The sequence below is a fragment of the Mchenga conophoros genome, linkage group LG7 (assembly GCF_057382185.1).
Source record: "Mchenga conophoros isolate Kocher_MC1m ecotype Shallow Benthic linkage group LG7, M_conophoros_male_GT1.1, whole genome shotgun sequence".
Taxonomy (NCBI): Eukaryota; Metazoa; Chordata; class Actinopteri; order Cichliformes; family Cichlidae; genus Mchenga; species Mchenga conophoros.
In genome coordinates this window covers 12,675,945-12,699,033 of record NC_140532.1, presented here as the reverse complement: position 1 = coordinate 12,699,033, position 23,089 = coordinate 12,675,945, and the positions used below count along the sequence as shown (strand labels likewise).

Genomic DNA, 23,089 nt, shown 5'->3' with positions numbered 1-23,089 from the left:
TTCTTGTATATTAACGCAGAGCATGTTGGGGTATCATAATTTACACCGCAGCAAGTACTGCATGTTTGAGCAGGAGTTCTAAGGTGATCCAACACACAAATCACCCAGGGATCTCATAATCCTCCACTACGCACAATTCCATCTTCAGCTGCCTAAACAAATTGTCCAACTTCAAGTGCCTGACGCAGAAAAGGCATAAAACACAGCCTGGTGGCAGCGACAGCCTGGAGGTAAAAGAACAGAGTCGCCTGCCAACTTTCCGCACCTCTACTAGGTGAAGAGCGGCACCGGAGTCTGAAATGGCTTCCAGCTAAAGATTATGCTTTAGCATTACTTCTCCCGGCATAGCTGAAGTATCAGCGGCGCAAAAGCTCGACGTCATAAAACTAACAACAAGCATGTGAATCTCTGCGTCTGGTCCACATATAACGCAGGCCCTGTAAAACCTCAAGTGTCCTGGCTGCTCTGGTCTTTCTTAAGTTCAGAGACACGGCCTTTAAAAAAAATGTTTTTATGATGCTCCATTACATAACTTCCTCACTGGTCACAATGACAACAACAAGAGTGTAAAGTTAATGTTCTGAAACAAACAAATTCCTGGAAAAAAGCCAGCGTCAAAGCTGAAACCACAATTTAAAGGAGAAAAGGAAAAAAAAAAAGATTGTAATTATACAGTCTCACAATACAGTACACTTCTCAAATAACATAAATAGCCTGTATGGATGAGGTTGGCATTTATTTCTTACTGATTAAATTTGTAATGTCACAACTGTGGATGCATTTCCAAACACCTCAGGAGGAACCAGAGCCAGAGTGGGGTCATATATCTGACACTTAAAGCCACAATATAAACCAGATTCAGTGGGACTCCTTTACTGATAAGAAAAGCAGCACAACAGACCACATAAAGCAAAGTTTCTCAAATAAGTGTTTAGTGCTTTTTTACAGCAGTTACAATGGCTGATGGGGATGTGTGCAGGACGCTGTGTAAACTTCCTCTGGACAATTGGACGTTAGCCGCAGACACTGACAAAAATGCTCCAACTTGACGTTTAAGGTAACTTTTTTCAAAAATGAGCTCACTGTTTACACAATAAAGCTCAATAACTCTTTATTTATGAGCTGCCGCTGTCTTCCCATCCCAGATTTACCCAGTGATAATTCTGCACTGAAGCTAGCATGACAACAGTGTTACAGACAAATGGAAACTCCTCACTGAAAGGCCCGCGGGAATAAAAATATCCTCAGCTTCACTTAAAATCAGCTGGACCTGTGCTTCACCCCCGGAGCTGGGTGTAAATCATGGACTGAGCTAACAATCGGGCACTCTTCTGCCAGTTAGTGGAGTGTGTATGCATGTCTGTGTCTCTCTCTGCCTCTGTTTACTCTGCTGGGTGATACAGAGTGTGCATTTCCCGCTGCTGGCTCCCCATGGTCTGCACGAGCTGCACTTACCCTGCAGGCAGTAAGGGCTTGGTTGTCTTGGCAGTAATGGACTGCTGAAGGAAGAGTTTCAACATCAGGTTAACAGGAATTACAGGCCTAAAGCCTGGTGTGGGCCTGCGGGGCAGAGGAAACGCCCTCAAAGAGAATGGGAAGAAGAAGACTGACCCCACAGAGAATGATGAGCTCAGGAGGTGTGTGTGTGTGTGTGTGTGTGTGTGTGTGTGTGTGTGTGTGTGTGTGTGTGTGTGTGTGTGTGTGTGTGTGTGTGTGTGCGCGCGCGCGCGCGCGTGGGATGTTCAGTCTAGAGACAATCCATAGCTCATGTAAAGGCTACTGGTATAAAAACAACCGTTTATGAAATATAAGCACAGAAAAATTAGGTGCTCTCAGATGCCTCCAGAGTGAAACATCCATACAGTACCTGAAATCAGACCCGCTGTGTGTGTGTTGACAGCACTTGTGTGTGGCTTCCTTTGCTTGCGTGTGTGTGGCAATTTTCCATGTGCTGTATTCTTAAGATTTCCACACTCTAAAATTGCTTTGTCTTTCTAAAAGGCGAGCAGGAGTCAGGTGGGTTAACATGTCACCAGTTTATAATTACTGCCCGTCAGCTTAAGATCCAACATCATCACTACGGATTAATGTATTAAAGACACGGAGATTAACAGTGCATCTCTCTGGTGAAAAAGGAAATACAGTTTCATGTCAGTCAGCTACAAAAAAGATTTCACTTTTGTCCTTTTTTTGTGTCAAAAATTCTTTACAGACACAAGCAGCAGACAATGAAACACATGGCTACATGACTCGGTGGCCCCCGTAAGCAGGGACACACTTATGAAAACACACAACCCTACATATGTCACTCTCCCAATGGCTTTTTGTGTGACAAGGTGAATTATTCATGCCCCCCAGAGCAGAGGGAATATATCACTATGTAAAGGGGCTGCTTCAAAGTTCTGCTTTTTATGAGCAGCTTTATTTCTAGAGCATATATATAAACAAAAGCTGGTGTGCTGACAGTGAATCAGCAGTCTCTGTGACCGCACAGGCCTTGGGTTGGGCCGCTTTTGTGTTCTGCCAGTGCTTACATTAGCTTGAGAAAAGCTCAAGCTGCTCTAAATATTCTCCTTAACGCCATCCATCTTTGGTGCAGAACTGAATGGACGCATTCCAGGAACTGGACCACTGGCAAAGATCAACTCTGTGTGAAGGTTGTGAGGGATCTTGTTTCCTGACAATCTATACACAAATGTGTGTGTGTGTGTGTGTGTTTTTTTTTTCTTTTAAAGATCCAAATGCAAGGTAAGTTCAGGCAGCTTCCAGGTTGTGAAGGAAGTTTTTGCATCAAATTAGCATCATGCAAATGTTTTAATAAAATATGGGATTACATGTGCTTTGTTATCATCGCTGTGGCTGTGCAAAGACAAACAGTCTTAACGCTTAATTAGTCAAAATAATATGCAAACTGGAGCTACAATGTCCAACAAATGCAAATTATGTACATCAGAATAATTAAATTGGGGTTTGCCCTCTGCTACTATCCAAAGTAGCACATACACTGGAGGCACCTTTAATTAGAAGTAAAAAAAGAAAAAGAAAAAACGGCACATTAAAATCTGTAACCAGCCCATAAATTGTTGTGATAGGGGCTGATTGTAACAGTGTGGGTGTAGACTGAAGCGCTGGCTGCTGCCTGTGTGAGACAGGCTTAGCTTAATCAAAGGCCAGCCAACTGTAGCACGACTAATCAAGGGGCCGGTAGACGGGCCATGCATGACAGCCAATTACACAGCAGCCAGGTCTGCACCATCGCATCCTGCTCACTTCCACAGTGCCCCCTAAGTAGTTGTAACACCAGGACCAGCACACAGCCCCACTTTTAAAAGGAGCGAACAATAGGTCGCTCTGTGGGACAATAGACGACACGCGGACCAAAACCAGGAAAGTGCCAAGGCGTGAATCTTTAAAGAGGTGCTTTTTGTTACAATTACAAAACGACATCCTTTTTAAACCCCTGACCAATTATACACGAGAAGAACAACAGTAAGATGATTATCACCAGTCTTTTTTAAACTCAACTGACAACTCTGAACAAGTGTGAGCAATAAATGTAACTAGTGCGGAAATATCTAATTAGCTGACAAATAACAGAAAATCTGTTGCAAGTTTTATAAGCGATTAACAGGATTAAGTAGAGGTTAAATGATGCTCATCAGTTTTAGTGCTAAATAGGTAATCATTTAAATTTTTTTTTACAGATTTTAGTTTTCATCAGATACAAAAGGCAATCTGAACAAATAGATGGCAAGAAATAAATCGAGAAAATCATATGATGATCTCATAATCCAAAATAAAACTAATAACTTCTTAACGTCTTCTGAAGGACTCCAAACAAATTTTCCAACAAGATTTTCTTTTCTTAAATGCCTCATCTATGAACAGTAAAAACTAGATGTCCAAAAAAAAAAAAAAAAAAAGGACAAAAAGTTACTCCTCCCTTTATGACAAACAAAATATATATATGTGCAGTGTTTATGTTAAGAGTAGCTTGGTTTACAACACAATTAAATATGGTGCGCCAGTGTATCTTAGGTTCAAGCTAGTTTACCTGGTTGTCGGGATGGTTAACGGTGAAGTATCCCACACAGATGATGACTTCGTGCAGCAGCTCTTCAGATGATTGCTGGGTACAGTACCAGAGCAGGGAGCTGACGATGTGTCGGAAAGCTAGAGACAGGCCCTCTGCCCCTAGAACGGACTGACAGGTCACAGAAAAAGCACGTCAGCGTGCATCACAGGTAATTTAGATGTAAACTGACTACGACTGTTATTGTAAAGAGCTTTTACAACAATTACAACACACAGTAATAAAAGGTTATATATGTTTTGCTGGTGGGAACAAACTTGGTGTACGTGTATAAGCAAATCAAAGGGGGTCTGACCGTAAAACACCCCGATCCCACACTGAAATGACATACTATTAGCTGCCAGCAGACAGTATTTATTAAACATGTCAGCGTGACAAAGCGCTATAAGATCATCACATGTTGCACTACAAGCTTGGTTGTGTTAGCCTTTATACATAATAAAAAAATAAATGAATTAAATAAAAAATAGGAAAGTGAATTCAGGTTTTGTGTCATGAAACAAAATATATTTAGCAAAAAAATAAATTTAGATTAAAAAAAGAAAAAAACAAAAACAAAAAGGGAAACTGGAAAATAATAGCGAACGGCACTGCATTCAAACAAAAACAGGCTCTTTTACTCTTTTTGATGAGGTTTTCCTAACAATGACTTGCAAGTTTGTTGCTGCATTTTTCTGCCAAAATGCAACTAACTGTATAACCCAGTTATATTTATACTGACTGAATTCTTGTGAAATTCCCTTCTAAACACAGCACTGAGAGCTTATGTGGTTGCAAATTGAGCCTGAACAATAGCCTCAATGCAGATCAACCATCCATTTCAAGTATATTATGTACTAGCTGTTGCAGAGCGGTAATGCAAGACACGAGGTGATTACAACTCATGGCTTTTTTTTCCTTCTTCTTAAAAAAACCCAAAAAACCAACCAAAAACCAGAAACCACACATTATTTAAAATGTTCATAAAACTACGACAGTAAAACGCTTTCATTTCCAGCTGTTTTGAGTTGCCTGAATATGGCGGGTCAGTGAGAGGAAGCTGCTTCAAAGTAATTACCACAAGACATTAAGATAATTAACAGCATTCTCGCTCACTCTTCTGGCTTTCAGTCTATGCGGTGACTTAGCACAGTGAAGCTGTCGCCCTCCCCTCCTTGCGCTGGGTAATGTATGGCCCTGCATACAGTGATAATCACTCGCTTTCTGTTCGAACTGCTGACCCTTACTGCTCTATTCAACCCCCCCAAAAAATGACCTGGGGATGGGGGGTGTCAAAGGGTACCTGTGTTTATGTGCACAGGTCATCTTTGTCATGGGGAGAATAAAGTCTTATAATGGAAATATACTAACACTCAGCTGATGATATACACAGATTTATTAAATCCAGGGCACTTTTAGGTAATTTAAATATTCTCCTGCTTTATATTTATATTATGTAACTGTCAACAATGTGCAAAATCTTTATTAATAAATAAAAAGGAATCAGAATACATTTTATCATTTTACCTGGAAGGCAGACAGGTCAAGAAGGGCAAAACTGTTGAGGAAGCGGATGCCTTGTAAAGCCACCTGGATGACCCCAGGGCCGTAGGGCTCCTGACTCTGGCAAGCAGACTCTGGCAAGAAACTGTGAAGCAGGATACAATACAGGGTGTGCACCACCCCTACCAAGTCTGTCGACTGCAAGAGTGCCGTCAGTCCAGTTGGGTCCTGGCGTTTATTGTCGAATATACTGGGAGCACTAAAGAGGAAGACATGCAACTGTATGCTCAGAAACAAAAATACAAAAACACAAAACTAAAATAAATCGATGGGGAAGAACACTGACAAATAGAACGACAATCATACTGGAACACATTACACAATACTTTAGGAAATACTTTAAATATTTTGTTCTTTTCTGCAGCTGATGCCACATCCCCAAACTAAGGAGACAAAACACAGCTCAGACCTCGGCAGCTTCTTGATTTACTCACCAGACACAAGCTTAAAAAAGATTTTCCTTTAGATAAGAGATACTACGCTGTTAACGCTGCTGGATTACCTGACTGGGGCGAGTGGAAGAGCACCAAGTTTGAAATGTACTGTATATTACCCGGCTGGATCACACGGCAGCTCTCAAGTTCATCTCCTGCCATTTGTGTGCCTCTGGTTTATTCATGGAATAACACTTTTTCATTTTGTTGCATGCAAGAAGCTTCCAAGCTGCTTCATTTTTGACTTAATAAGTACCATAAACTGACAGCCAGATTAGCTAAGGAGGGAGACCTTCAAGATTCAAGATTAGCCCTTTCCCTCGCACTCCTCCTACAGTAAACACAGCAATACCGCGATGTGAAGCTCATGGCAGTGATTTCAAGCTGGTAGACTGCAGTGAGTTGGCTGACAAGGTGCTGAGCGCTCTAGTACATTTACTCAGAGTCTGTCTCAGGTTTGTTTGGCTCAACAAAGACGTTACCGTGTTGGTTAAGGGGACTGGCAACGCACTGTTTTTGTTATACTTGCATTTAATATAAAAATAAATTAAAACAATAAATAAAATTACAAGATAATCTTGGCAGACAGGCAAGTAGATCAAAGCAGGACAAAAGCATCATAAGAATTAAACAGTTTGTTGGTTTAGGTTTTTAAAAGTAAAAACGTCATAAAACCCAATCTGAGACTTGACTTGAGAAACCACTACAGGAGATAATCATCAAAATTACTGCAATCTTTAAAATGAAAAAAGAAAAGAAAGTAATTACTGCAGTAATGTTTTTCAAGACTCTCCGTTGCAATGCGGATGACTCCAGTGAAAACCCTAGGCTCGCACAGAGACAATTTAAGACTCCTGCAGCAGCACCCGCTATGATTTGCAGCCATGCAGAATGGAGGGTGTGTGACCTTTGGATGGAACCTACAGTGCATGCTGATACTTGATGTTAGCCAACAGGCTTTGTGTGAAATATGCTGCTAGGCAAGAACACAGCCTCGTAATGCCATTATAATCCCCTGACACAGCAACTGGCATGGCACAAATATCCCACTACCCCATGAGCACTCTTCTGCATGACACACAGATAGCCGTCGCGGGACAGAGCTCACCGGTTGCTGCTTTTAGTGTCATTAAACACCGTTTTCTCACAAATATTCAGTGTCATCCAGAGTTCTAGCTGTTCTTTGGCACTGCAGTGTGAAGCAACTGGTTATTAATACTGCAGCACATTATAGCTGGCAAGGTATAGCAACACAGTGTCTGACACTGAAAATGTTAAGTTTGTTTAGACAACACTGCTACTTAGATTTGGGATGTCAAATTGCATTTAAAATGTCATTTTGAATATTATTCTGATATTTCTGTTATTACGGTCCCCTTTTCCCTTTAAAGTCAAAAACTGTGGCACTGATGTCCCTTGGTGTGATAGTATGCTTAGCCTCCGTCAGCGGCGCCACTGAATCTCTTTGAGTAGAGGTCACCGTAGCACATGTGGGTGGGCTCCCCCTCCACTGCAGGCTAAGGTTTATGGTGAGTGACAGAGCACTGGGTCAAGTAGATGCCTATCTCCATCTTCAATAACGACAGCTTAGCCAGCTTGCTGACTGGAGTGAATGACCTGCTGGCTGATTGCAGAGGAACGACAGATTTGTTTGAGTAACAAAGAGAGCCGTTTTTATGGATCCTTTTGACAGTCCAAAAAAAAAAAAAAGAAAAAAGAAAAAAAGAAAACACAGACAGTGACTCAGCCTCTGTCATTACTTGTACAGAGAGGTGTGTGTACTGATTGTCAGAGGACGATCAAGAGATCACAAAGATGTCGAGGTGTGTAACGAGTAAGAAACAGGCTCACCGTCCAGTTACGACAAAGCACAGCTTGCACATGCTGTGCAGCAGAGCCGAGGCTTGCTGGAGGAAGGCTGACATCTTGGGCTGCTCATCTACAGGACCTTGGACTGACAAGAAGCAGCCGTACAGCTTGTCAATCAACCCCATGTTTACCACATAGCTGGAAAGCAAACAGAGAGGAAAATGCATACCGGGGTTTATTCAATTTGTCCCTAAATGTTAAAACAAGTTAAAAGTGGGGAACATTCTTGGTAAAAAGCTAATCGCACAGGCAAACAAAGACCTTTACTGTGCATACCTTCACAGTGGTACAGCTGAAAGCCAATACCTCACCTAAGCCATCCACCCCCTGCTATTACTGTGATATCTTCAATTTGTCTTTGCCAATGACAGGTCTCATGATCATGTTCCCTGTACTCTTTCAGCCACAAATCACTGCTAATAGTATCATTAAAGGGCTGTTGTGGCCCCTGTGCCAGCCCAGCTCTGGGCCCTTAACAGTCTCCTGACCCGAGGCTAGTCTTCTCAAAGCTCCCGCATGCGTTAACCTTTGGGTACAAAGAGCTTACGGAAATCTAGAGGGAACTGCAGCTGCCAGTCCAGACTTTCAAGTTGCTGCTGTGAAGTCAGTTTTCCCTCGTCTTATCACCATTTTCAACGTTCACTTCTTTTGTATAGCGTTTCTGTTAGAACTGTCACTCACTGATCTCCTCTCCAAACAGGTGATTATGAACTGAAATGGACACTTGAACCAAGTGCCATTGTTTTGACTTGATCCTCTTCCACGTCTTTACTTGGGCTGAAAGGATCTTTCATCACACTTTTGTCCTGTGCCTGCTCTCTGTTTAAAAACCTGTTTGGTGGTCGCCCTTGCCACTTCGTGTTGCACTATTTGATCATGCACTGGAAACACAACACATACAGTGGACTAAAAGCAGCCCAAAACAAACTGAGAAACCAACAATGGGCAGAAACGATGTGAGGAGAGTCTTTAAAGTGCTATATACAATAGATTGTTTTAAAAAGGGAGACTTTTGCAAACACTTACAATGTTTTCATCTTATATTCTTTCTCGCATACACATTTTAAGACAGTTGAGGTAAATCTTGCATTTGTACTCAAGACTATCAGCCTGAAGACACCATTTTTCTCAGGCCCTCTCTTGCCTCTAGGGTTATAACTGGGTCAGTGGATGAGATTGGTGGGTCTGTGCAGCTGCTCTGTCCAGATGAATCATGGTTTGTGGGAGGGATACTGGAAAGACTGCACTAGTCCACAAGGTGTCATGAGGCCGGGCCTGCCTTTCCTCACAGTCCACATTTCTCCATCACAGCCTCGACTGCTATAGCACAGACCCACATAGCTTGAAAACCAGGTTCAAGGGTAACTTTCAAAGCTTTGGAAGTGAGCGTATCATGCCACTTTGTGACTCTCCCCCCCTGAGAAGCAGATTTTACTTAAAATGTAGCACAAGCTGGAAGGAAGCCAGATTATACCTCATTCTCACACTACTCCCATTCTAACAAGACGCTGCTTGGACCGCTTCCAAGCAAACTGTCATTCTGTCAGGATATTCTTTACATAAGGCATGTTGTTGACCAACTCTAAACCCAGTGAAGAGGAGTCCAGAAGTGATGTGCAGGAGAGAAAAAAGGGAGCCATGCAGGAGGAGGAGAAGCAGCATGAGAGTAGTATAGAGCAACGGAGGGAAAATACCTGATTAGATCTTGTGTGCGAGTGTTGAAGGACTCTGCGGCAGAGCTCTTGACCTTGGCATCTTGGGAGGAAATGCACGTGTTTTCACCTTGCCCAGAGTCAGAGATATGAGGCCACAGGGACCCTAGGATGGTAGAAATAGTCTGAAGAAGGCCTGTCGTCAAACCCTCAAAGACTTGTTTGTTTACACTGCGCCCAAAAATGGACTTGTCCTCATCAGGGACGTAGAGCTGTTAGAATAAAAGAGGGGGCGTGGGGGGAAATGTTGAAATAAGAAAGCACAACAAGCAATTATAAACTTATTTTATCTACACTAGATTTTTTTTTATGAACCCTAATGTTGAGAGACTACAGTAGAAATATAATATTAGAAGCTTGAAAACTTAGTTTTCAGCATAAATTTTAAATACAGTTTAATTAGCAAAGATGTTAATGTTAAATTCTTGCAGATTTTCCCTGTTGGAAACAGAAAAGCAGCAGCATTAAATAAAATCATTTCTAACAAATTGTATTGTTATACTGTTAATTACATTTAATTCATGCAAGAATAATAGACCTTTTATCAGTGGATGAAAAATTAGTTTTTACTAACAGCTACAATTAACACCATTACGATATCACAATAACGATTTAACACTTCAGATAAAAATGCATGGAGGTGCCGAGGCTGTAACCATAACCATATGGCTACAGCCTCTTATACCTAAGCCATGTTACAACCAGAACAGTCTTAAAAAAAATTAACAGCCATTTACAATTGTCTTATATTGACAATATTACATTTTAAAATATCAGAATGTAGTTAAAGTCATATCCCCTTCTCCAAAGAAATGCAAAAAGCTTTTCAAAGCATTTCTTGAGGTATGCAAACCTGAAACATGAAAAAGATATACAATAAACCAGCCACACGACAAGATATAGTCCCAAATAAAAAGGCTGCAGAAAGAAATCAAACAGCACAGCAACACAAGTATTCGTCTCATTTTTATTTCCAGGCAAACTTCACGAAAACAGCAGCCCACCGCTAAAATATAGTGCTACTGTTTAATGTGAAACCCCGCAAAGGTCGAACCTTCCCATTTGGTCTAATGGTTAGGGTGAATGCTGACAGCGTAGGTAAATCCACCGACATTCTCCACAAATCTAATTAAAAGGGGGCATGTTCATATGGCAGTGCAACCCCCACTGCTTTACTCTCACACAAATTCCAAAACATGGACGCGCACATGAATATGTGCAGGCGTAGGCAAAACTCAAAGTTATATATATAAGTTGTAAACTTAAAAAAATCAAACAAATAAAATCACAACTTATGAATCGAATCGGAGTTCGAGTGAATGTTGAGCTCAACTCTTAATCTGCAGTCAACGTGAGGAGAAAAGTTAGTTCATCCTCTGCGGTGCTGTTGGATATGTCAGTCAGCAGAGCAGCTGTGGGGATATGTTTTATATAAACTGAAGCATACAGGCGAACCTCTCCCTCTGTGCCCTAAGGAAATATGACTGCTTGGATTGGAACTCGACTGGGGAAGGAAGCCCCAGTAGAGTTCATGCGTGCACCACAGCCCTGTGTCTGTGCCTTGTCCTGTCTGGGTTGCGAGTGTAGGCGGCTCCAGTGAGCCGCCACCGTTGGATGTGTGGAGCGGACTGATGTTTACAGTCCTTCTCTCAGAGTGCTGAGGGATATGGGGCTGACATGCCGCCGCAATGCAGCCTCCCATGCCCGCGTGCCTCCCCGAGTGACTATGCTCTCACATTCCCTCAGTTGAGAGGCATCTGTGGAGAAGTCGGGCAACGGTTTGTTACTCGCTAGCTCTTTGTCATACTCTGTCTTTCATTAACACTGCGGTTGTAGCAGACAGCAGTAAAAACGCTGCTTCCTTTATGGTCAAGCCAGTGTATATGAGCAGATAAATGTAAAGAAAACATGGAATTCTTAACATGTGCAACATTTATGTGTGGCTAGGAGAGAGGCTGTGTTTGTTTGATCACACCTGGAAGCACCCTTTGAGCATGTTTGCCTCTATATTTCCTGTACTTAATAGGAATGTAAATAATGTTGTTGGCAGAAACTAATCACACAAAACACTGTATTACATTGCATCTCTCATCTTCTGCATTGGGATGCACACACTTACTGTTAGCTGATGCAGCAGCAGGTCCACAAGGAGGACTATCTTGTTGCTAAACAGCACATAGGAGCAGTTGAGCGCGCAGCAGGAGCATGCCAGGTTGTAGATATTTACAGCAGAACAGAGGGATCTAACAGAAAAAGATGACAAAACTGTTATTGATCAAAAGCTTGACATAAGACAAACCTCAGGGCACAACGCTTTACCCCTTCCAATTTGTTAAAGAACATGAACTACTGGGATGTAAACGTGACCGGGGCACTGACAAGACTATCTGCAGGCATTAGAAAACCAAACACACTCTTCTATATTTGTGGTTCCTTAAGGGTGCAGTTTGTCTTCACGAGTCAAAAGCATATCTCACTGACAGCAAGAGTAAGGAAACCGATTTGAGATATAAAACACTCATATCAGCTACTTATGCGGACACTCCCTTCACGAGAGCCACCTTCAGAGGTGCTGAGTTCAATCTCGGTCTCATCTTGGCAGAGATGGTGCAGCATTTCCGCTGGAGAGATAAAACTATTTCTCTTAGCAGCTCCTCACAGCACAGCCGCCAGGCAGCCCCAGGCAGCAGTCAGCGCTGAGCCCGTCAGCGTGCCTCTGTATTATGTCTACTCTACAACAAGCCCCAGAGAAGATTAATGCTTCAGATAACTGACCAATCATTCTGCTGTGACTGCTACTCCCCCCCTTGCCCCGTTTCATCAGTTAATATTTTCTGACAACTGTATATTTTAGCCATTGGAGAAATAGCGTGTCCTATCTGCTCGCTGGAAGAAAGGAATCCGCCTCTCCAGTGCCTAAAGTAGGCCATGTTTATTTCAAGTGGTAAACATTTTGATATCTACCGAACCTTCACATCTGCTGCGCGTTTTCGGTCAAACCACACTGGGACTGTGAAGAAAAATGGATTAGGTGGAGGTTCACTAACGTCTGTCAATAACGCTGCCCACTTTTTTTTTTTAACATTACTGACAGAACAGTTTAAAGCTCTAAGACATCGAACGGTGTAACAATATGAGAAACATTATGTTTCGAGGATAGCAACCAAGTTTGACATCAAGGATTACGTCCATACACCTGAAAACAATGAGAGAGCGCTAAACAATCACGTCAAAAAACTACAAACTGTATCATTAAATGTGCGGCAAATACATTGACAGATATTTGAGGAGTTCATGTCTTTATGAACTGGAAAAAGTTAACTAATGGTTAAGTGCACTGATACGGGGAGCGTTTGTAGAACAACAAGGTGAGGTAACATGAGAACTCAACCAAACTTTGCTTTGTGTGCAGTCATGCAGCATCAGATTCTCACTGCTCGATTCTCGAGTCAACGTTGCACAAAAATTCGCTTCGACACAAACACCAAACCGACAACTCAAAAACTTTTCACCCATGAAAACACTGGTAGCTGCCGTGTACAATCTTCAAAGGGACACGAATTACTTTCGGTCACCGGCGTGTCATTCGAGATTATGTGACATCTGAGTGAAGTAGTGCACAATAGTAGGGTTATCAAATTATCGATCAGATTAAATGGCAAGGAAGGGTTTGACTTGATTACTGTCATGTTAGCATTCAGGTTACACTGAGATTTTGAGGGTTTGCAATCTGCCAAATGCTTGTGTGGAATTTTGATGGATATAACTGTTTTTAGGACAAATAAGTCATTAGAAATTTATTTATTGCACTGTCAAATCCCCTTTTTATTGTCCAATCTAGTGCTACGGCACCGACTTCATTTTGTTTCACATTTTGGTCGGTCTGTCCACAGCTGAGACTTTTTAAATGCAGTCTATCCGTGACTTCATTTTTTAAAGTGTTCCCATGGTGACAAAGTTTAAGTATACCCCTGTATTCACATTGGCTGCTGCAAAACACTTTTCCTTGTGAAAACTGCTGTTTCCACGGTTTAGCGTCCCATCCCTGTGACTAACTGGTGACCAGTCCAGGAAGCGTCAGCTGGGATACACTCCGGCTGCTCCAACAGCTCCTCAGCCACCACCACCCTACACTCCACCCTCTTAAAGGAGACTATAAGGACACACTGGATATTTACTTTACTAAATGATACTACAAAGTGTATTATTAGAACAAAAAAAATAGTCCAACAGTAGTAGAACAGTTAAAACTACTTTTAAAAATGAATTCAAGGCAAGACTGATCAGGGTATTCTTATTAAATTGCTTGGAAAGTAGTAAGAGAGGCCTTCAACTCAATTAACTTCTCATGTAATGAGCATTCAGTTGCTTTGTAACACAGCTAATCAGGGCTGTCTATGGCCATCTCTTAACAAATGAGTAAGCTGTCAAAGGCGTGTTTGAGCTATATGCCCTTACACCAGAGTGTACAATGAACCACCGCGGTGATCTGTCTTTGGTTTCCTCCCACCTAATTGAGCTTGATGAGCACGACACCTGATAGTCCAGCCCCTCTGGGAATCTCACCCCTCTAAACAGCCCTCATTGACAGCTCCAGTCAAAGATTTTGAGGAACAATTTGGTAAAGTGCCACACCACCCTTTCTCGTGTTACACCAAAACTTTGTGGGGACTGATGTGCACCAGTCTATTTAAACTCTCCACATTCCTCACCCTACACCACTATGGGATTCTCATTACATTGGAAATATTGTGTTTACCAGGTTTCCAAAACTGCTGGCTATCCCAGGATTTAAGCTTTTAAGTATCAACATGGATCATCACTGGTGGACTTGGGAGCGGAGTTTAAGACAGACCATAATGTGTAAATAAAAGAACAATGTACGTTCCCTACACTAAATTTAATCCCACACAAGCAAGGAATATTATTTTACATGAAAGGTAGGCATATTCATACAGACATGAAAGTAGTGCACTTGATCTTGTCTCGCACCCCCATAAACCACTTAAAACCACAGGAGCCAGCTGGTTTTTAGTGATCATAATCAACAAGGATAGGCAAACAAATAATTCAATAATATAACAGCACAAAACTATTCCAGAAGCAGAGGATTTGTCTGCAAAAAAACCCAGAGTGTGGCTAATAAACTCTCTGGAATAAATCAGAAGTAACAACCATAAACACAGGTTCCCTAGCGCTTAGATATACGGCTATGGATTGCAGCTATCTTTCACCCAAGTCCATTTATCAAGGTAAATGGCCAACTGTCTGTTCAGCTGACAACAGGACAACAAGCATATAAAAAGGGTCTTTATGCTTTTTGTCACTGCCTTGAGTTATCAGCAATGAGATCTGTGCTCCTCAACCTCAGTCTCACATTCCTCGCCCTTTCTGTGAGTTTCCTATGTGTGCAGTCAAGCCTGACGGGGGCAGCGCTGTAGAAATCTGACTAACTTCCAGATCAGGTTGAGCCCTTGCCTCTTAAACAGGGGAAGAAAAAGAATCCTAAGCCAAAATAAAAGGTGAGGAGCAGACCCATTTCCTTGTGCTGTCAAACAATCCCTTCATTCAGAGCTATCTAAATGACATTTAATTTGATTCTGCTGTTGATCTCTCCGATACCCTGAGTGCTTCCAAGACATCTACCCTGGCTGTCGTGCCACACTGGCCTGCTATGAAGGAGGAGAAATCTGATGAGCCGTCACGCCGCACCATGCACACAAGTGAAGGCACACACACCTACACACGCACACACTCCCAAATGGCGGAAAACATCCTGAAATAAAACCACAGGTAGCAGGTCTGATTTCACAGGATACAACAGGTCATGTGAGACAGAAGTGGAAAGACAAATTGGGTTAACACGCATGTCCAGGGACTGTAAACTTCTCTCTGGAGCTCACCTGTTACAATCACAGCGCCGTCTTTCTTTAAATTACTGGAAACTATCGACACAGAATATGACCAGACCCTCAGAAAATAAATGTTTGAATTTCATCTTTGCTACCTAATGGCACAGATCAGCGCCTCTGTTCCTCTCATTGTTCAGTTTGTGTACAGGAAGATAACACTTTGCACTGAGACTGTGAACATTTGTGCATTTTGTTCCCTTCCCCACTGTGACCCCTATTCCAGTCACAAGGACAAGGCATCTGCAATCTAAATACCAACTCAGTATAAGTTTCCATCAGTGTACAAAAAAATGCACTGGATTTAAGCTAAACTCATAATCTGCAGCTGTCATTATGGAAGGACAGTAAAAGGACACCGGCTACAGAAACGAGGATCAACCCCTTCATTTATTTCTCCCACACTAAAGAAACACTTTCAACTGAGTAGGACAAAACAGCTAGATTCTGTGCAGCTGGCACACATGATGAGGGGTAAGATTCAATGTTCATCTATAAGATGATGTAGTTATGTATGCAGTCTTAACCACAAATATCAAAAAGGAAACCCAACCATAAATAAGGTCTAGTGATTCCTGTAGACATCAAAGTTAATAATATTTGGTTTTGTACAGTTAATTTGATAATACATGTAGACTTGTAATGGATTTTTCACTATAATCTAAGACTGTATTGATACAACAATAAACTGTGAGGATACAACCCTCAGCTGTGTCACTTAACATTAAACAATGTCTCTAATAACAATGACTTAAAATGGGGACAAATATGAATTACTGGAAAAATAATGAAAACAATGAAAATCAAAAGTTAAAAATCTAAACTGATGTAAATTCAACAAAGCTCATGCCAAAGTTTGGGATGTTATTGTGCCTCTTGTAAGAAATCTCTTCATCTGACGTTAACGACAGCGACTGCATAAACCCTGATCTAGTCACTCCAGCGACCACAGGGTTACACCAGAACATTAGTGGAGCCTCGTCGAGGAATTAGCTCATTAATGTAATGGTAACAAGATGGAATCAGCTTCCCTTGGGAGAGATATGGCAGGAGCATCTCGGCAGCTGCCTTTTTTTGTAAATCACTCTGCTTATCTGGTGGGAGGAGGTGATCAATATGGCAGCATCACTGTAAACAGATAATGTAGCTCACTCCGGGGTTAGCGTCTGTATAGCAGCCCATTAGGCCACACAGCAATCCAGATGACAGATAGTGATAAGCAGACGGCCGGGCTGTGTCCTTATGTTGCATCTCGTCATGAGCCGCCGACTGCACTGACCTGACTGACACAAGAACAGAGCGTGACCTCTGCTGCGTTTTACATTTTACAAAAACCATAAAGAAATCTCTGCTTACAACCCTCTGGGGTACAAAGCTACTGTAATAAGTGCATTCATTTATTAAACTGTTGTATATGTTGTAAATAAACTATCATACACATGCTTTTCTTCAGATAATCACAAAATCCTTTGTAGCTATTGAAAAGAACCATTCATTTTAGACCTTTTCAATAGCAAAAATAATTTCTTCCTCACTCAAGACTTTGCTTGTATTGTTACCCAACAATAGAAACACATGGCCCTAATAATCTACCTTTTCATTCAAGCATGTTAAAGAGATGTACAATGCCAAGGAGATTATTGTGAGCACGTTTTGTGCTGCAAAGATAGTCTCATTTCAACAAAATACTGCTTCGAATTCAGAAGTCTGCTTGAAATTCTTAAAGACTGCAATGATTGAGAAAGAGAGAACACAAAAAAAACAGAAGAAACAATATACATGTGATGCCCTTTAAAAGCATTATAAATATAAGAAGCATTTGTCCATTAGCAGAGACTCAGAGACCAGTAAATGCTAATGAATGGGGGAAGCAAGGCCATTCAAGTCCATTACAGAGTCCCACTTGTGACTATGGCAGGCTCTCTGAAGTTATCTACTGGCAGGCCATGCAAGCGCCAGACCCACAACTCAAAAATATTTCGTACTCTAAATGACAGATGGGACACATGTGCTTTTTGTGTTTCGAGAGAAAAGAAAGAACACAAATTGATTACAGAAATGGAAATGCTTCCCATTTGTTGAAGGGCAGCGCTGTTATTCATTAATACATTTTGAGAGTATTTATTGAGATGAAGCAACTGTAAACGCTGATAAAGTAGGTTAGCTGACATTAGCTCCCTTGCTTTATGCGATTGCAAAAACGTTCACATGGAGCAAACAGAGCAGCAACTGTCATTGAAAGGATAAAGTCATAGAGGAGTCATTGCAGAGAAGGACTGTAAAAGCTAAGAGTCTCTGTGAATTCAGCAGAGAACAGACAGACAAACAATATGGATCATTCAGAAGCATCCCCATCCTTCCTTCCTTTCTTATCTTTTAGTTAGAAAAAATACAAAAACAAACAAACAAACAAAAAAGCAACATGTGATAATGTTAATACCACTGTATATTCAACGCTTTGGCTTTTATTTATTGCAACACAAAGCTGCACTAAGAGAACTTTGTCTTTTTAAAAATGAGTGTTTAAGGTGTGTACTGCCACAGATAAATAACCTAACCCGATTCTATGTTTTGTGTTTTTGTTGTCCTCCATGGTTATTGATTTATGTATTTTGTAGTCTAATCAGTATCTTTAAAATTCAAACTCCAACTCTGGTCAAGCCAGAAGCAATAAATAAATAAAGCAAACAATTAAAACAAAAAACACATTTATATGTTTTGGTTCACATGAATACAAAAATTCTTAATTTTGTGATGATACTCACTTGAGAGGAATGCGGGGAACTGCGGTGGGTGTGGAAGCAGCAGTGATGACCTGTAAAATTTGTTCCAGAGCAGACAGGCCACCGCCTACTTGGAAGGCCACTTGGTCTGCATTATTCTGTTGAGGAGAGGACAGAGAAAGAGCGAGGGTAAGAAAGAAACAAAGGTGTAGTCAGGGGACAGCAAGCAGCCGGCCTGACAGGGGATTACATAGCTCTTGCTGGAGACGGAGCCTTTCTTTCTCCTACAGGGGTAAAGGATTGAAATGTGAAACAAAGTGATCCCTAAAGTATTCCTGTTTAATCTCAAAAGTGCACAACCTGACTCCGCCCCACAACAGTGAACTTTCAGTGAAAGGCAAAATGCTCTGCAGGCTCCAGTTAGCATCAGGGTGGTCTCAATGGATCACAACAGGCTAAGTAAAAGTGAGAAAATGCCACGCAGGCGATCTAAGAACAGAACAACCCAGAGAATTTGAACTGTTCTAATAGCAAGACACTATAGCTCTACTGGATCATCACTATTATTCATCTTCTTTGGGTTTGAAACATTCCATTTTAGGTGAACTTTAATAAATGGCTGAATATCAAAGTGGCTCTGGTCAGTTCTTTTCATGCTTTTATTTACGACTGCTATATTATAGTTTACAAATACAAATGAGAGGGCAGTGGCTGATGCCACCAGCTGGCATGATTATAGAATACATTATTTCCAAACCGAGAGTTGAAGGCTCTCACACCAATAATATGGCAATGCATTTCAGAAAGCTATAAAAACGTCAACAAAATTAATTGGTTAAGATTTATAGATTAAATTTCCATCCAAGTTTGTTGTAGACAGCAAAACCTTGAGACTAGGAGTTTTCAAAGTTTTGATCACTGAGTGCCAATATAGGGATGCGGCATATGATGATAGTCAACCTGGAAAAAGCACAAATTAAAGTCTTTTAGTCAGTGTTTTTGCCATCTTTGTTTAGGGGATATTGGAGTTTCCTCATGGAATTCAGTAACTTTGGATGGGTTTGTAGTTTTTTAAACTCTCAGTGAGCCGCCTTAGGAAAATGTAGTCAGCACTGATGGCTGAAACAGAAGAAAAACTGGAACACAAGTATAATGCTAAGTTAGCATCATTTTGAGTTCCTATATCACAAAATGACATGAACCGTGGGTAAATGAGATGCACAGTGGTATATTTTTTTTACTCTAGCACTACATAAATTATTATCAGGGGCTGCACTTTGGCTTTAGACAAATAGGAATTCGATTGGTATGTAAAACTTATTTAAAACAATAAAAAAAAAATAAGGTTAGATATTTTAAATTTTAATATCTTTGGGTATTTCCAACTTAGTAAAAAGATTGGCAGAAATAACCTTTGCATGAATCTTACTAACATTAAATAGAAAAAAATAGAGAAAGTTTTACTTTGTTCCTCTGTTCAAACCAAACTTCCTTTTTGAATCCTAACCCTTAATCGGCATTATTATTAGATACATCTGCTTGTCACACATCACTTGTCATGTAATCAGTGAGGAAATGAACTAATAACTACAGAATTTCAGCAGGAACAAATTAATATTTAAGAAATATTTCTTACTTAAAATGATATCCATTGGTTCCTCTTGTTGAATTATTTTTTCCTTACTCCACTTACAATATAAAAATACAAATAAAATGACTCTGCAAAGGAAACCTATAATTATAGCGGATTAGATTTCTAACATCATGTAAATAGATAGGCCCCGTCTCCTGTGACGATAGATTAATTGGCAGTATGTGGGATGCTGTTGCTACAGCTTCTCGTACATCAACAAATACAAATCCTGGAGTGGGTACTGACTATGAGGCATGTTTGTGCCTGGCTGGATGAAGAGCAGAGGAAGTGGAGGTGAGCTGCTGACGGAGGGCCTTCTTCACACAACTACAGAGAGCCTACAGGTCACTCCTCCACCTAATGAGGTTACGGTCTCCTCAAAGCTGTGACAGCACTAAAATCCAGCCACTTCACAGTGCTTTTGTTCCACAGATGGGAAGTTGCCAACAAGCCCGAACACACTGAAAGACAAACGCTTTACTAAATTACAGATAAGCTCTTCATCTGTCATCTGTGCCGGCTGCTGAGGTAACGGCTTCTTAATTCCAGTGTTAAGACGGAAAAAAAATATTTAAACACGCAAAAAAAAAAAAAAAAAAGTCTTTACATTAAACATAATGGCAAAAGTCTCCATGACGCTCTCAAGAGTCAACGCGAACATTTTTAAAAGACCTTACTTGTGACTTCCTTTCTTTACACTGCCAAAGGTTTCCGTGTTTAATCAATTAGGTCTCGATTACCGAACTTGGCTCAACCCCTCATCAACACACCAACCTAAAAGCTTCTGGGCTAAATGAGAAAAGGCAGCTCATTCATAGTAGCTTCTCAAATGGTATTAGAGTGGGTAACTTGGACCTGCCCAGTCCTGGTTGTCTCCTGCAAAAAAATTAAAAAAATAACACAGAAAAGACTTTGTTGCTCAGTAGCTCCTTTCCTGTCCTGCTGACAGATTTATCTAGAACAATACAGGTGAAGAGATTAAGCTGAAGCTACCTGAACTGCTACCTTTAGGTCTACAGAAAACAAAATCAGACTGTGATGGTTTAAATAAAGCCTTGTTTTGTATGATAGCAGCCTGCGATCTAGAATTGCTGATCTTGCCGCCATGTAATGCAGTTGCCTTTCTAAGCAAATGGAACAAGCATCTGGCGATGATATATCCTTTCTCCAAACCCAAGGCGGAGCAACAGTATTCGTGTTTATATGAAGGTAATTACAATGACAGCATATATACACAGTAAGCTGAATTTGCATGCACACTTAACTGAATGAAAACAGTGTTCTGTTTCTCTAAGATCAGAGGATTCACAACTTGCATTCCTAAGAGACAGCTACAATAAAGATCCTCCATCCAGGGCTCCCAACAGGATACTCCAACACTTTGGGTAAGACTGCAAATAAGTACATTTCCCCAGAGTAGATAAGATTATCAGTTAGCAGTTCCCTCCCTACTCATTGTGGCCACCTTAGCTCAAAAACAAACAGGGAAACTAAATCTTACGCATTCACTCTAATGTTGCAAGAACTGGGTTGATGACCAAGCGAGTTGTTGGAGACTATATTCTTAGCCACATATCAGTGAGGTGAGGTGATAGCATTGCCAGCTGGTTTTTATTAAAAACAAACAAACAAACCCTATTAAACAAACCCACGATAGGGCGATCGTGGCTCAAAGAGTTGGCAGTTCGTCTTGTAACCGGAAGGTTTCCGGTTCGAGCCCCGGCTCGGACAGTCTCGGTCGTTGTGTCCTTGGGCAAGACACTTCACCTACCACCTACTGGTGATGGCCAGAGGGGCCAATGGCGCGATATGGCAGCCTCGCTTCTGTCAGTCTGCCCCAGGGCAGCTGTGGCTACAACTGTAGCTTGCCTCCACCAGTGTGTGAATGTGAGAGTGAATGAATAGTGGAATTGTACAGCGCTTTGAGGGCCCCGAAAAGCGCTATATAAATGCAATCCATTATTATTATTATGTCTTCTTCTTAGTCATTGCACTTTCTTTTGCATGTTTTTGCAGAACAGTATGGTGGCACAATGAAGCTGACCTTTCTCTATAAAACATCTTCGCTTTATCCTAAAAGATATTGTGTGGCAGTTGGTAAGTACTTCAGTATTCCTGCTTAAGTTATGGCCTAAAACATGTCTTATGAGGTCACACAATCTGTACATATCAAAGACAATCTTATAGTTGCAATATGGGCTGTGAAATCCAGTGTAAAATATTGTCAGTATATCTAAAACAATTACTGCATGCACATAAAGTTTTACTGTAGGCTGAATGTTATCCCTTGCTCTAATTCTTTGCATTAAACCAGGTTAACCATAGCCAAAGTATGATCATAGATTAAAGACGAGTAACAGTGCTTGAAGTTCTAATTGGTCTTTGAGCGGTAGCAACCTGGTAAAACAAAAAACTTAAGAATTAAAAAAAAAAAAAAAAGACTGGGCAAAGACAGAAAGTCAGAGGCAGCTCCTGAATAACACATCGGGAGGACTTAATCTAATTTTCGCCCTGGGTAACTATTGTTACGCCGGCTGATGGGAGGACCAAAGCAGCTGGTATTTTTTGCAACAGTGACCAGGAGAAATTGCTTTTCATAGTCACCTAAAACCAGACAATCCAATCAAATCAAAGAGGAAGGCACAACTGTGCTACCTCACGAACAGATGGAAAAGAACTGGCAAAGTAAATTAAGGCAAGACTTAAACTTTCATCTGGGTCTTCATTTATGTCAAGGGTTCATCCTCCCTCACAACCAAGTACACCAGATGATCATCTCCTTACATATATGTCATCATTATACAGCATGCCAAGTCTTCTGTAAACCACAATAAGGCTGCAGGAGTAAACACTTTAAAGTCAAAATTTCTAAGTATAAACATGTGTTTATACAAGTCATAATGGCATATGATTTAGGAGGCTGTGTGGAATCATCCATTTCCACATTTGCTCTTCATTCACAAACTTTGTTTATTTCAAGAAAAAAAAAAAACACATGATCAATCAAAAGGCCACAAAAACCAAAACCTACCACAGAAGCCACAAACTGTCTTCAGCTAAATCTAATACAGTAAGAGGTTTAAAGCTATTCCACTACCCACTGGTCTCATGGTGGAGAAATAACAGGGCTGTTTGGAAGACAGAAATGACAGACTATAGTTAAATTTCTGTAAC

The 23,089-nt window shown here is 41.0% G+C and overlaps 1 protein-coding gene across 4 annotated transcripts in view; it reads right to left on the bottom strand.

Annotated features, from left to right (window-relative positions):
* The window catches only part of scaper (S-phase cyclin A-associated protein in the ER), a 58,194-nt gene that overhangs the window by 3,532 nt on the left and 31,573 nt on the right, over positions 1-23,089 (bottom strand). For 3 of the 4 annotated variants that reach the window (XM_085282151.1, XM_085282153.1, XM_085282152.1), the window contains 6 exons: positions 18,325-18,440; positions 11,770-11,893; positions 9,633-9,862; positions 7,921-8,076; positions 5,600-5,834; positions 4,055-4,204 (listed from right to left, as the gene is read on the bottom strand). In XM_085282151.1, the coding sequence (XP_085138277.1) occupies positions 4,055-4,204; positions 5,600-5,834; positions 7,921-8,076; positions 9,633-9,862; positions 11,770-11,893; positions 18,325-18,440 (1,011 nt within the window). Of the gene's footprint in view, positions 1-4,054; positions 4,205-5,599; positions 7,753-7,920; positions 8,077-9,632; positions 9,863-11,769; positions 11,894-18,324; positions 18,441-23,089 lie in introns of those variants that run through there. The other variant, XM_085282154.1, reaches the window with a different exon arrangement.